The following is a 14,954-nucleotide window of genomic DNA, read 5'->3' as shown; positions in this document are numbered from 1 at the left end:
GACTCCTCTGTCCATGGCCATTTCCTTCTCCAGGGGATCTTTTCAACCCAGGGACCAAACCCAGGTCTCCTGCATTGCTGGCAGATTCTTTACCGACTAAGCGAGCTACAAGGGAAGCTCAAGATGTGGTATTCATCAGTGAAAAAGGAAAACATGGGGTATTTCTTTGGAGCACATGAAGACACAATTAGAAATGTAAGTGCCAGTCTCAGCTAGAGATAAAAAAGAGAAAAGCAACCACATATGTATGTAGTAAGCAGTCACAAACTTCATCATCAACTGTTATTGTGTCTCAAGAGATGATCAACAATGCTCTTCCATTCTCAACGTTCCACACATACTTCTAGTCCTTAGAAGTAACCACTACATAAAAAAGTCACCTGGGGACAAGACTCCCAGTGTGACATGCCAAGGATCCCACAATATCCAGGTATGGCATTTACTCTGCACATCACCTAATACATTCTCAAATTTGTGTTTCACCTGCCCATTGATGGAGAGCTCCTCAGAGTCAGTAATCATAAATTAAACATATTTATTACATTCATTCAAGAATCAATGAATTCAACAAAGCCCCTGGAGAAGTATCTGTAACGTCCCTGTCATTCCTAAGAGGCAGGTCAGTGGAAATTCCTTCTTATCTTCTGTGGAAGTACTGCCAGTCAGTGAAGTATTGACGGGAGTGGGGTGGAAGAGAGGAAAAGCAGGCCTGCGGCAGCAGAAGAAGGGAAACGAGAAGGCAGCCAGTATTTCAGGAAAGAGGCATGGTATCCGCTTCTTTTTATGTTTCTGGCTGTGGCAGCAACTGGCAACTCATTAAGATGAGAAACTAGGAGGGATCAGGACAAGAGGCTGTCTGGTCTACCTGATTCCCGATGGAACCCAGCACAGGAAAGGGAAGCAACCAATCTGGAAGAGACGGGTGGGGAACCGAAGAGCTGTATCGCCAAAGTACACTTCCATTCAAAACTCTTAACCCCCGTCTTCACCTTTTCCTATCAAAACTTCCCAGCTCAGAGGGCAGAGTTAATGTTCTATTCCACGTTTTTTTTCCATCCCTTGGCCCCCGATGACTAGACCAGGAGGTGGATCTTAACTCAACAAGACTGATTCACTGGCTGGCTAGAAACCTAAGACCATGACCTACGCTTAAAACAGAAACATAGGCCCAGCTAATCAAGACCCTCTATAGCTGCCCCGAGCAAGACAACAGCCACTAGCCACATGTGACTATTTAATTTTAAAAATCCAGTTTCTCAATTGGCACTAGCCACATGTGACTAGTGTTGACTACACAGGATATCAGAGACAGAAGTTTTTTTTTTGGGGGGGGTGGGGGGGGGGGGACATGCCACGTGGCTTGCAGGATCTTAGTTCCCTGACCAGGGATTGAACCCAGGGTCTCAGGAGTGAAAGCCTGGAGTCCTAAGTACTGGACCAGCAGGGACTACTCAGAAGGACATTTCTAGCAGCACAGAAGTTCTGCTGCCCAGGACTGCTCTACAGAACCTAGAACCCACTGACAAAAACAGGCAGTCAGTGATGAAGTTGCAAGAGGAAAAGCTGCAACTCAGGATGGCTTGAGCTAAGCTAAGATGAAAGGGCAGTGGCAAGAGAGAGCAGGAGTCATGCTGCAATACAGCTGAAGCTTGAAAACATTAAGGTAAGTAAAAGAAGCCAATCACAAAAAGTGACATATTATGTGACTCTACATCTGTGACATGAATAGGCAAACCTATGGAGACAGAAAGTAAGTTAGTGGTTGCCTGGGAATGGGAATTAGAGGTGGGGAGAAAGGGAGGGAATGCTCACTAAAGGGTACAGGATTTCTTTTGGGGGTGATGAAAATGTTGTTATTAGACAGTGGTAATAATCACAGAACTTTATGGATATAGTGAAAAATAAATTAAAAGATCACTGATACTGTGCACTTTCAAAGGGTAAACTGTGTGTTAATTATATCTACACGGTGGGCGGGGGGGGGGGGGGGGGGCGCGGGGAATGGGTGGTGTCAAGACATCCTGGGAGGGCAATGGCAAAGCCAAGTCACACTGCAACCAAAAACCATCCAGTAGATGAACAGCAGAAGCACAGGCAGACAGCTGAGCATGTGCCTTGGGTCAAAAAGCTGGCGTTTTTGAGTCTTTGAGCGGTCGAGTTCCTGATTATATCATAATCCAGCTCGCTGTGTCCTTACAGGAAAAGCCTTTCATATATACTAGCTTGAGTGGAATCTGTTCCTTGTAGCCAAATAAGCTGGCAAATACTACCTTCACAACTGTTCAAAAATAATTTCCAAAATCTTTAATTACCCAGTTTTTTCCCCTCTCCCCTTCTTATTACCTGTTTACCTACATTTGTTCATTATACAAGCAGAATAATTTCACATACTTACTAATCCCTCTACCTCCCCAGCAGGCATAAACACTTGCTGCATCCCAATCTCCAGACACCACTGACCCTGACCTGGTCCTCAGGCTCATGATGAGCACAGAGAACATCAGGATGAAGAGGACCCAGAAACACCGGCCTAAGTTACTTACCAGCTGTTCTCTAGGGGAACGAGACTAGGTACACAGAACTCAAGGGACATCCAGGGACAGGCATAAAGATCTGAGAATCAGAGAAGCATACCAGTGCCCCCTTAACCAACAGGGAAGCTGAGAGGTCAGGGCTGAGAGATGACCCCAGCCTAGAGAACACCTCTGTCCCAGGGCGCAAGCCAAGTGCTCCTCAGCTTCCCCTGTTCCTCTGTTATACAGAGTAAGTATCGGCAACACCTCTTACCATAAACAAGAAAGGGAGCTAGGGAGCGGGTCCCCTCAGCCCTTCCACAGCTCCTCTAGCAAATTTTGTCTGTTGTAATTTGAAATTGTGGAACAGATACATTGCGAGGTCATATTCCCAGGCAGTATCACTTCAGAGAGAAAACTAGTGGTATCGAGCCTACTGCTAAAGCAGTATGAGTGAAAAGAAGAGCTGAGAACCCAAGAGGTGACAAGCACCCACCATTCTCCAGAACTTTCCTCTTTCCACTCTGTGGCTTGGGTGTGTGGTGCCCCTGGGAGTGGGCCAGAGGACTTGCAGTCATGAGAAGAGTTGATGATAACTGCTTAATGACACCTGAGGAAGCCAAGTCCAGCAGGCAAAAAATAGAGAGGCTACCATCAAACTTGCACTTTAGGCCCAAGGTTGATACCAACTGTCCTCAGTTAAGTCAGTCATAGCCTCTCTCAGCTGGGTTTCTCATCTGTAAAAGAGGGGCAATAGCCTATGCCCAATTAACCTCACAAAGTTTTTGTGAAGATGGATGATTAAAACAAAAGCAAAAGCTCTTGGAAAAAAATAATAATGTTAGCAGAGTACTCCCTGATTACTCCTACTCAGAATGAGCGCTGTACTAATTCCATTAGTTTTCACACTTCAGCGTACATAAAAACCACATGGGACACTATTAAAACAGATTCTTGGTGTGCCCATTCTAGCATGAGAATTATCTGCGCATGGGTCCAGAACCTGCATTTTTAATTCCAGGTGACTTTTACAGAGTGGTCCATGATCCAGATTTCATGGGATACTGAATTAGGCCGACCTAGTAAAAGATGAGAAAACAGGCTGAGGAAAAATACTGTATCAAAGGACTGAACACTAGGCGATGGTAATGCACACACAATGAAAGACAATTTGGGCCACAAAGTCCTAATTCTAGGGACCATCGATCTGGTATGTGGGAATATTTTTATTATATATTAAGTTTTTATGATGGCATTCACTGTGATTTCACCTGTAATCTACTGCTAAACTTTTATTTTAACAGTAAAGAGAACTCTCATAAAAAGACACTTCTAAATTACCATTATTTTGGAGACTACAGAAAAGGCACAGGATCCATTTCAAGTGAGCAAGCCAACTCTGTTTGAGGCCCTCAAAACTATCCCACAAAGAACTGCTGAGAATCTGCTATCACCACACTTGTTACACCAAATCCCAAGGCAGATCTGCACATGGAGGCTAATGTCAAAGACTTGCACTACCCCCGTGATCTAGGGAGTATTCTACCATTTAATATTCTTGGCTTTGAATGACTTAAGTCTCTTTCAATTAGGTTCCAAGGTACTCTGAAGCCTGGTGAAAGTAACTGAAACCAAGGGTTAGAAGTGTGCTCTTTAACACAGAGCCCCGGATTCAGGCCCCCAAGGTACAACTCAGAGCCAAGGGGCCTTTCAGTTGCATACAGCGGTGAACAATGACGCAAACTGATCAGGCTTCTCACTTTTTACGTTCAAAATTTATTTAGGCAATTTGCAAATCAAGATTGTTTGTTTGCCCCCTTGGGGTGGGGCACATCTGATGTCCCCAAAATCACAAAGTGTGCAGCATGTTCAATCAGTTGGGGGGAGGGAGGGTCAAGATTCAGGGTTAGTTTACACATCAATACAGTATTCTGTATACACTACTAAATACACCCTAGCTACCAGTCTGTGATATCAGTCTAAAAATTTGATCATTAGAAATAAAACATACAAATAAATAAATAGCCTCCCAAAAGATTATCTGAAATTGTATACCCAACCCAAAGCAATAAATCTAAGGTTTAAAAAAATACCTTAGACTCTATCAGATAGGAAAACTACATTAAAGGAATTAAGAGCCCAGCACACATGAGCTGATGTTGCTGGTCATATATCAAATGCATCCTTATGTACAAAACTTAGTTACAACTACAGGAAGTCAGCAGTAAAGAGAGAATCAGACTACAATAGTAAATAACAATAGTGTGGACTTTGGCTTCCTCACCCAATTTTTTTCTTCCCTCTTTTAAGGAAAGGGACTCCTTTTATCAAGTAACAAAGAAAACAGCCCAAGTCCTCTACTTATGATAAATATTAGACAACAAAAATACTTACACGGGACTGGAATTCAAAGAGCAATGATCCACCATCATTTCTGGAAGGAAATCCAACTTAAACGCAGCCATCACCTCACTCTCCCCTTCAGAAGCCAATGATATTAACTTGCTGCACTTGTCTGATCCACAAATATACACAGCTTTAGCTTCCTGGGCCCCACAAAAAACACAAAGTGGAAACAGGAGCTCAGGGACGCCAGCAGTGAGTGCCACAGAAGCAGGCAGGACTGGGGAAGGGGCAGGGAGCAGGGGATTAAACGGGGGATGTGAGCATGTGGAGGGAGGCTCAGCCCCACACACAATGGAAGTGCTGATGCGCCGGGCGGGTTTTGTGCGATTTTCCCTGGCGAAGCAGTACTAAGTGCACTGTCAGATAAATAGTGTCAGACCCATGAGGACAGCAGCGGCTAACAGAGCAGAAGAAACACAAACTTGCTTCACATCTTCCAAACTCCTCCCTGCCGAGCCGTTTCTGAGGACCCCCCCAAGCTTGAAACTACCTGAGCACAAGGAAGGGCGGGGGAGGGAGCAGTTCACGTCATGTAGTCTGAAAACGTTTTAGAAAGAACTGGGTGGTTAGCCTTGGTCTGAACTTATTTTCCATGTGCCAAAGACAGCAATGAACGCACTGTCTGGGTGCCAAACTAACCTCAGAAGAGTCATTTAAGGAGGAATGGTGCAGACCACCCATCAGAAGCAGGCCAGAGGCGAGCTGGCTGAAGAACTGGCCACCAGAAACATACTGCTCTTATAGTAATGAATATCACCACCTGCGCTGGACCGACTTTGCTTTCCTGATGATCTCTATCGCGGTGAAGGGCTGTAAAGACTGCTGCTGCAGGGGCATTCACTTAGGGAGCGTAAGGCAAAACTTCTTTAGGGACTCTGAATCTTAATCTGTCACAAAATTTAAAAAACAAAAAATAAAAATAGTATATTCTGCCTCTTGACAGAGTACTAAGAAACACTGTTTATTCAGTATTTTGACCTTTCTAGAGAAACAAAAAACGAAAGAAAAACAAACAAAAGCCACCACAGTGATAATCATGAAGAAGACCTGGGCCTACCAGGGACAAAGGCTCAAATGCTTAAAGGAGGAGAGAGGAATGCAGACCCAGTCTATTCACTGTCTGCCCTCTTTTAAACTGCTCCTAAAACCAAGATTAATGAATGCGCACATAAAAATTCTATTATGGGTGAGCAGCAGAGATAGATACACTCAACAGTCAAGGCAGATGTGGCACTCTCATTCTCAGTTTAGCTCCACATCCCTCCAAGCAACAAACGGTGGCATTTCAGTATTTAGGCAGTGATTCTAAAACTATCTCTGAAGGCTCCAAATTTCACAGGGCTTCTTTCCATTTTTACCACTAGGGTTGCCTTACCTCAAAGGTTTCACTTCACTCAAGCTCAGATCACAATACAGGGAACTTTGAAAAAAAGAAGTTACATAAAGAGGTAAACAAATGAACTAAAGATACAGACTGATGTTAAAACAAAACTAATGAAAGGCAGTTATGTCATGGCACAGGTCTGTCTAACAAAGGCTGGCACCTGTCTACATCTAACTGAGAAAGGTAGAAACTGTGTCTCCTGTCCAATATCCAGACATAACCACCCAAAATTTAGAACTAAAATAGCAGGTAGCTGCTCTTTACGTTCTGTCAGAGACCCTGGCCCATCCGATCCCCTACAGAGACAGAAGTGACAGGAGCTCTCTGCCACCCTATTAACAGAGGAAGCAGAAGCAGGCTGCCAGTGAGGAGACCGCAACCGGCACCCAGGGCACAGAGCTCACCCCAGCTGGCGCTGGCTGAGTGACCGGCCCGTCAGGTCCCCGTTTCTAAGCACTGGAGCTGGTCACACGCCTCTTCCTACAGAGAAGCACCTGACTAAGCAGTGACTGTGTGAGGTCGGTTAGTCAATTAGCTTTCCTAGTTCCAGGATTCCTTTAAAAATGAATCAAGTTTTCAGGAAGTCCACTGGTTGCTATGCTTTTATTATTCACCAAAAATGCATGACTCCTAACTACATCTCTATTTTAATCAGAATCACAACTATAACAAGAGTAACTGCCCAGTGTATGAAAGGATGTGTACTCCTCAGAGTAATTTTTACCGAGTCAAAGGCTGTAATGTTTTAAAATTCATTTTATGATGGATAAGGCTGCAATGTTTTAAAAACCTACAAGGTGAAAATTTTATTACATGGGGGGAGGGGGAATTCTCTTTAAGCAGGTCACAAGAATTATCTCGGTATAATTAAATTCAACATGCTTGTAGGAAAAGAAAGAACAGAAATTAATCACAAGTCACTCCATTTTAGAAAAGGGTTACAAAGTGATGAAAAAACAATTATGGAAATACAAAAATGCAGCTGTTAGAGGGAAATTAAAAAGGAGAATTAAAAGTTATTCATAGCAAACTATCAGTAAGCAGTTGTTGTTTAAAAGTTCTTAATCAGAAACACAGTCTAGGCCTAAAATCCAGAGTCCACTGCAACAGAAGGCCCTAACCTTCCCTCAGTCTCTCTTTAACCACATCTGTGAATTTACACTCATGGTTTCCTCCTCTTCCCCTGGTTGGCTGTCTCAGTTATCTTTGCCTTGAATATTCTCTTTTTTCCTAAGGGCAATAATTCAAGGCTTGATTATGTGAGGGTAGGAACAATCGGTCTGTTATCTGTTATAACAGTAAGAACCCAAATCATTAAAAATGATCAGAGAATAAGATATTGGGGTTTTCCCAGGTGGCTCGGTGGTAAAGAATCCACCTGCCAACGCAGGAGACGCGGGCAGAAGACATGGGTTCGATCCCTGGGTTGGGAAGGTCCCCTGGAGAAGGGAATGGCAACCGACCCCACTATTCCTGCCTGGAGAATCCCACAGACAGAGGAGCCTGGCGAGCTACAATCCATGGGGTAGTAAAGAGTCAGACACAGCGCGCACACATGCATGCACGCGTGCGTGCACACACACACACACACACAGACACACACACACACACACACCCCATCTCTCCTAGGAAGCCTTCCTGAATCCCTTAGGTGCCCTGCCCTGTGTTCCTACAGGACCCTGTGGATACTACCAGAGGATCCGGGACACCCTCGAAAGAGCAGCGCACCCTGCATTTAGAGCATCAGAAGGGAATAAACAGCTTAAAAACCAGATTAGAAGACAGAAATGCTAGAATCACAGCATTTGATTTGTCAAAAGAAAGAGCAAAGTATAGTTAAGCAAAAAAGCCCACGTGGAACGTGCAAATGTCAGGCTGTCGATCTTGACTGATGTAACCAGGGAGTTCAATGACAGGTGAAGGGATTTTATACTTCCATCTCAATAATCTAAATGTGTTTTAAAAGGCAAAAATGTGGAGTCTGGTTATATGAGCATAGAGAAAATGAGAGCCTACTACTAAATTATAAAAGAGAGCCTATGTCTATCATTAGTCTATTTAAGGAAAAGTGCAAAAATTCAGGGAAAAGTCATAACCTAACAGGGAAGTGGACTGGATATCCCCTCAGAAGCAAAGAACTGATACTACTTGAAAATAACCAACCAGAACAACTTAAAATTTAGCCTAAAATCTTTCTGGACTTGAATTTCATTTCTAAAGTTTAGTACCTCTAATATAATTAGTGGGGCTCCTAACACTCCCAAACTAGTACTTTGCATATGCAAAAATACACTGACCTGAATTGCTAATTATCTCTGTGACATCTCACTTTGTGGGAGACTTTCTGCAAACATGCGAGAGTTGAGCATATCTTAAAACAGAAAACCTTTGTTGAGTTTCCATGAGACGATGAAAAAATTCTCAAGAGGGGGATGGGGGGTTAAAGAAGGAATAGAAGTATTGTTTTAAAAAAAAAAAAGTTCTATTCCGAATCTAAAATCACAGGAAGACCAAAAGCACTAAGTTTAGTAACTGTTATGTCTAAGACTGTTTGCCTGTAAAATTATTATATATGGTACACTAAAAAGATAGGACAAGACTGAAGGGAGGAAGATTTACTTTTGAAATCTGAAAGTGTTCCATCTCCTCTCCCTGTCTTTAATCACCTATCTCCTCCCCAGTCAGTGTCAAAGTCTGAGCAGAAAGACATTCTTCTATGCTCAGTTCTTTCAGCAAAAGTGTCAGCTCAGAGACGTCCACGGAGTTTCTGGGACACACCTGACCAAATAAATCATCCTGTCAAACTGTGACCACCCTTTAAATCAGGTCATATTTTCAGGTCCCCAACTAGTTCTGGAATTTAAGTATAATTGTTAGTTGATAACAATATACTGTAAGTTGAAGCTTTATTTAGGTTCCAGTGCTGATTTAAATATCAGTATGTTGAACAAATTCCAGTTCCAAGAGGGTTGTATCATCTCTGTGAAATTCACTGAGTTTTATCTTCATCTCTGTTCTAGTTTACTTAGGGTCTTCCAATAAGCCACCGTGGCTCAGACCATAAAGCGTCTGCCCGCAACGCAGAAGACCCAGGTTCGACCCCTCAGTCGAGAAGACTTCATTTCACTGAGCGAATTCCCTTTTTCACTTTTAGGGTCTTCCAACTATGAAGTGGCTCAGATGGTAAGGAATATGCCTGCAATGCAGGAGATCCAGGTTCAATCTCTGGGTCGAGAAGATCCCCTGGAGATGGGAATGGCAATCCACTCCAGTATTCTTGCTGGAGAATTCCATGGACAGGGACAGAGGAGCCTGGCAGGTTACAGCTGATGGGGTTGCAAAGAATCGGACAGCACTGAGCAACGAATCCTTTTCCAACTACGAGGTAGAAAGGGGAAAGGAAGCCAGCCAGGCAGCTGCTGTGTGTAAATACACACACACATACATACGTGCCCTCCCTCTCTCCCTGCGCCTTCTCCACCCCCCGCCCAGCTCCAACTATTTGAACTACGCAGCAGCTAGTTCAAATGGGAGATAAGCCTGCATTGGTAAACAGCTAAGGAGAAAGCTGGGAAGGAGAAAAAAAAAAAAAAATCTAGCTTCCCAGGAATAGGAAATTTAATCCCAAAATGTAGAAAAAAGCCATCACCTTTCTGGAGGCAATTTTTTCACATCTGCAAAACAGGCCTCATGCAAGAAGGAAGGTTAAAAAGATAACCAGAGCACAACCATCCAGCAGTTAGCCCATACCTGTAGCTTTCCACCTCCCTCTCTGGACTAGTGTCTTCACTCTAAAAAACCAAGGAAAGAAAAATAAGTGGACCATGCCTATATTTCTCATAATTCCAGATACACAGCTTCTTTTCAAACAAAAGCCCCTTTGTCACCAAGACTGAAGATAAACAAACTCTCCCTCTTCCAATTTTAAAGTACACAATACACAATTACATTAACACCTCAAAGCTAATTTAAGAACACCATCAAGTTAAAAAACGGAGAACTAAAGTATTAAAAGGTTTATTAAAGAGATGCTTACCCCAAAATGTCACCACAAATAGCAAATCAATGACTAAAATTTATGAGACTGAACTACAGGACATCTAGGTCACCAAAACAATCATTTTTAGCATCTGCTCTTGGGTGGGAAACTACCACAAAGCTAAAGGCTGTGTAATCCTTTTAGCAGTTAAGAGTGAAAGTCGCTGAGTCAAGTCAGACTCTTTGCGACCCCATGGGCTATACAGTCCATGGAATTCTCCAGGCCAGAATACTGGAGTGGGTAGCCTTTCCCTCCTCCAGGGGATCTGCCCAACCCAGGGATCGAACCCAGGTCTCTGAATTGCAGGAGGATTCTTTCCCAGCTGAGCCACAAGGCAAGCCCTGAGCAGTTAAAGATCATATTATTAATGTGAAGAAGCCATGCTATTTCCCCAAAGCAATCGGCCTGAATAGGCTGGTGCTAGGTATAAAACTCTTCAAAAGTAACCTGAAGCTCCTGCCTTGTAAATGCATACTGATGGCCCCAGGATGGTGGTGAACCACTGAAACCAAAAAAAAAAAAAAAAAATCGGAAGATGGGGAAGTTAACTGAAGATAAAAGCAAAGAGAGGAACCAAAACACCAATCTATTTCATTTTTAAACATATGGAACAATCTTTCAAGTAAAGACTGCTTCTATAAAAGTTGCCCAAATTCCTACAAAAGTCCATCTACAACTCCTGCCAGCTGAACTTCTGTCTGGCCCCGGCTACAGAGAACTGCAGAAAGTCACCAAGTCTACACTGGACAAAGTGTCAAGAATTCTGAAAGACAAAGCCAGAACCAGAACTCACCATGAGACACTGCACTCTACCTACCCTCTTTGAACTCAAAGACATTTCTTGCTGCTGCTGCCGCTAGGTCGCTTCAGTCATGTCCGACTCTGTGAGACCCCATAGACGGCAGCCCACGAGGCTCCCCCGTCCCTGGGATCCTCCAGGCAAGAACACTGGAGTGGGTTGCCATTTCCTTCTCCAATGCATGAAAGTGAAAAGTGAAAGGGAAGTCGCTTAGTCGTCTCCGACACTCAGCCACCCCATGGACTGCAGCCTTCCAGGCTCCTCCGTCCATGGGATTTTCCAGGCAAGAGTACTGGAGTGGGGTGCCATTGCCTTCTCCGAGACATTTCCTGAGGCATAAAATGGGTGCATGAATACTTAACTGATGCTTCATACAGACCTAACCAGTCTCCAATTTTGCTAATGAAGTAATGATGCTTCCAGCCATCTTAATGCAAAGTTTACACTAAGACACACAAAAAATACCTAAAAGCACTCTCCTGGACCTGCCTACATCATCAAAAGTTATTAAGAGGAAAGGAACTTACTATTGCTAAGTTCATAACACCTCATTCAATCCTGTATCATTATGGCCATTCCAAGATGGGGACTACTCTCGGAATTCAGAAGCTAAAGTAATCTACTAAATACATGAGGAATTCTAATTTCAGAGCTCCCAGTCTCTCTCTCTTGGAAATAGAGAAACCATCCAGGTCGCACAAACTTGTATAGGGACAGTGTGTCTGTCTTGGGCTTGCTCTGGAGTGCTTGTTAAGACAGTAGAGAACAAGTTAGATGTCTGCTTGTCAGTTTTATTCTGGAAGAAATAAAGGGCAGATAAAAGACCAAGGAGTCATGTTTCCTGATATATTGCATGGAACAGCTGAGAAACACTAGTGCTGTGTGACCCTGAGAGACCAGACTCATACTGCATGCTGGCTGGGGAGCCTCCAGGACACAAAGAGCTCAATGCAGGCTGGGGCTGTTAAGGAGGAGCAACTATGTTAAAGTAGGAAGGACACATGTCAAGGCCCCAGCGAACATGGCAGCCCTGCAGGGACTAAGAACACCCTAAGTGCATGGCCAAGAGAAAAGGAAAATGGAATTATTTATTTAAAACACACATAAGTAGGAGATTAATCATCCTACTAAGTCACCCAAAGACTTTTGAAAGAAAACTTAAGCGCACAAAAACAGGACACACTGCCTTCCTCCACACAGGCCCTCATCACTTGGAGGAGGACGGTGGGAAGACTGATACACAAGGAGGTGTTTTCCTTAAAAAAGCTGTCATTCCAGTTTTACTTTTCTTACATTCTGTTGCCTTGTCCGTAAAAAAACAAATGCTTTAGGGAGCGAGGAAAGCTATGTGGAAATTAAAAGCTTTAGGCGTGAGGGATTTTTTTTAACCGATATTCTTTTTTTCTTTCTTTCTTTCTTTTAGTATTTATGCACTTATCTGGCTGTGCCGGGTCTTAGTTGTGGCATGCGAACTCTTAGTGGAATCTAGTTTCCCTACAAGGGATCGAACTCAGGCCCTTGCACTGGGAGCACGGAGTCCCGGCCATTTGACCACCAGAAAAGTCCCTAGGTTTGGATTTTCTACATCTTTCATTTATGTAGGGAACCAAACAAAATGCACTGCAAGCTGTGAGGAAGCCTGAACTGCCTTTGCTCTATGCTTCCCTGGGGCTCCACCAAGTCTGTTTCCATTAACATTATCTTCATATTCTCAATCACCATGTGCAGAGGCACAGAAGTAGTCTCAAAGAGGGGTAAAATAGAAGAGTCAAGGGAGAAAAGGAGCACCAAAAAGGTAGGTGGGGTTGGGGTGAGGGGGCAACAGACAAGGATGGGGGCAAGATGGCACTGAACAAAATGAGCAGGACTGTCTGCTTGCGATATTCACATGTTCAAAGCACGACCTGCTCCAAGAATTAAAATTATACTTTGCAGGTCGATGGTACAGAGGACTCTGAAAGGCAAAGTACTTATCCCACAACACACAATCTGGAAAGCATTTATATTTGGTTTTGGAATATATCTTGGAACATTTTTATATGATCTTGACATGTTTCAAGGATGCAACAGTGAATGAACAGTATCTCCTCTCACAAGAATATCTGATAAGAAAGGTCTCAGATCTCCTACACACCTCCCATAGTGTAGGCAAGGTAATGAATCTTATTTCTTAGAGTTTTCTGCTGGCCTGTATGTTGAAGACCAAAACACAGTCCTTCAAAGGAAGACAGAAAGTCAACTGACTCAATCTCCACCAACAGCTCTTACACCGTGTGCACTGAGGCAGACTCCAGATACAGAGGCTGGTACCAGGCTCAGTGATGCTCAGACCTGCAAGAGGCCTACACCCATGACTCCTGCCTCGCCAGCATGACTCACTAACTAACCACTGTGAGCAAGTCCTCTTAACAATACCTGGACATGATTAATATGTTAATAATACAGCAGGGAGCTAAAGAAGAACGGAACAATGATCCAGATGAGTGGTTTTTGAAATGTTTTTAAATGAAGTGTTTTTCCCATAAACATAAAGGTGAAGCTGTTCAGGTGGAAGACAGACAGAGGCAAGGCAGACCCTACCTGTTTGCCTATTGTGGCCTCAGGGTTACCCTAGGTCTCCTGGGAAATTTGACAACAGGCCTGGATAATTCAAAACAATAGATAATTCACCAATTTTATGTCCAGCTTTGAGATGAATAGTTTCTTGAACAGATTTTTCTCTTTGAATCTAACAGGTTATCACAAATCAAGGAATTTAAGATGCCATCAATGGCAGTAAGTGTGTGCCTCCTCAAACCGATGGGTTTTTGCATTTAAAATCTGCACACCAGAAAGTAGGGAGAAATCTCCAGTAATGTACAAGAGGCTACAATTACAAAACTTAACACCTTTTGAGTATTTACTGTACACCATGTGGTGCTTTTTGGTCCTTTATATACTTAATCCTCCTGCCTATTCTATCTCTATTTACAGACAAGACGAGGCACAAAGGAATGAAGTAGCTCAAGACCACATGAATCCAGGCAATGACGGAGCTGGATGGAATATAAAGAGCAGTAGTTGGACCCTTGACTGAAAGAAAGCCTGACAGATACACTGAAGCACATCGTAAATTTTCTTCTCCAAGTCCCATCTTTTCCAGAGCCTCTCCTTCATTCTAGCTGTCTATAAGGAAGATCCTGTGCAGAAACCACAGAAAAGACTGCTTAAACACTGATCTCCCAAAAGCCAAATCTGACCATTTTTCTAAGGCAAATCTTGTAAGTAGGTAAATGTCCAAAGTCTCAACAGTCCTGACAGATTTGGCTGGGGTTAGTGAAAACTTCCTGTTACTCAGGAGACGCGTGACTCTGATCAAGTTCATTAACATCTCTTAAGGGTCAGTCTCAGCTGTAAAAGAGAACTTAACTTTACCCCCACTCAAAAAGGAACCAAATGGATGCCCAGAATATAACCAAGTCACTGTACAAATCTCTAACTGGAAGAGGAAACAAATAATAGGAATGACTTACGAAAATTGTGCTCCTTTAAAAAATGTCTGTTACTTTTTAGATTGCATGCAATGCCCTCATGTCTGTCTTTCTCCTCCTGTTATGTGGCTGGTTCAATAAGAACATTGGGCTTACTGCTTTGGAAAACCGCATGTTCTTCCACTCCCATACCCTAAAAAGCCAAATAGCCAGATAAAAGGATCAACTCTGGAAGCTGTCCTACCTAACCAAGCTCTTCCTGATGCAAAACTCCACCAGGGATTACTGCTAAATCCAGCGGGGTTTGCCTGGATTGGCTGCTCTGTTTTCCTCAGGAACCTGT

The 14,954-nt window shown here is 43.3% G+C and overlaps 1 protein-coding gene across 16 annotated transcripts in view; it reads right to left on the bottom strand.

The window, feature by feature from the left end:
• CELF1 (CUGBP Elav-like family member 1) overlaps positions 1-14,954 on the bottom strand; it is a 66,241-nt gene that overhangs the window by 23,802 nt on the left and 27,485 nt on the right. For 11 of the 16 annotated variants that reach the window (XM_025266067.3, XM_044929129.2, XM_025266073.3 and 8 more), the window contains exon 2: positions 4,908-5,059. The exons of 2 other annotated variants lie outside the window; for them this stretch is intronic. In XM_025266067.3, the coding sequence (XP_025121852.1) occupies positions 4,908-4,978 (71 nt within the window). In that variant the 5' untranslated portion in view covers positions 4,979-5,059. Of the gene's footprint in view, positions 1-4,907; positions 5,060-10,053; positions 10,095-14,954 lie in introns of all 16 variants that reach the window. 3 more of the 16 variants (XM_025266076.3, XM_045162910.1, XM_025266071.3) reach the window with 2 other exon arrangements.

The sequence above is a fragment of the Bubalus bubalis genome, chromosome 16 (assembly GCF_019923935.1).
Source record: "Bubalus bubalis isolate 160015118507 breed Murrah chromosome 16, NDDB_SH_1, whole genome shotgun sequence".
Taxonomy (NCBI): domain Eukaryota; kingdom Metazoa; phylum Chordata; class Mammalia; order Artiodactyla; family Bovidae; genus Bubalus; species Bubalus bubalis.
Note: the sequence above shows the minus strand (reverse complement) of the source record. Positions and strands in the feature narration are given on the sequence as shown.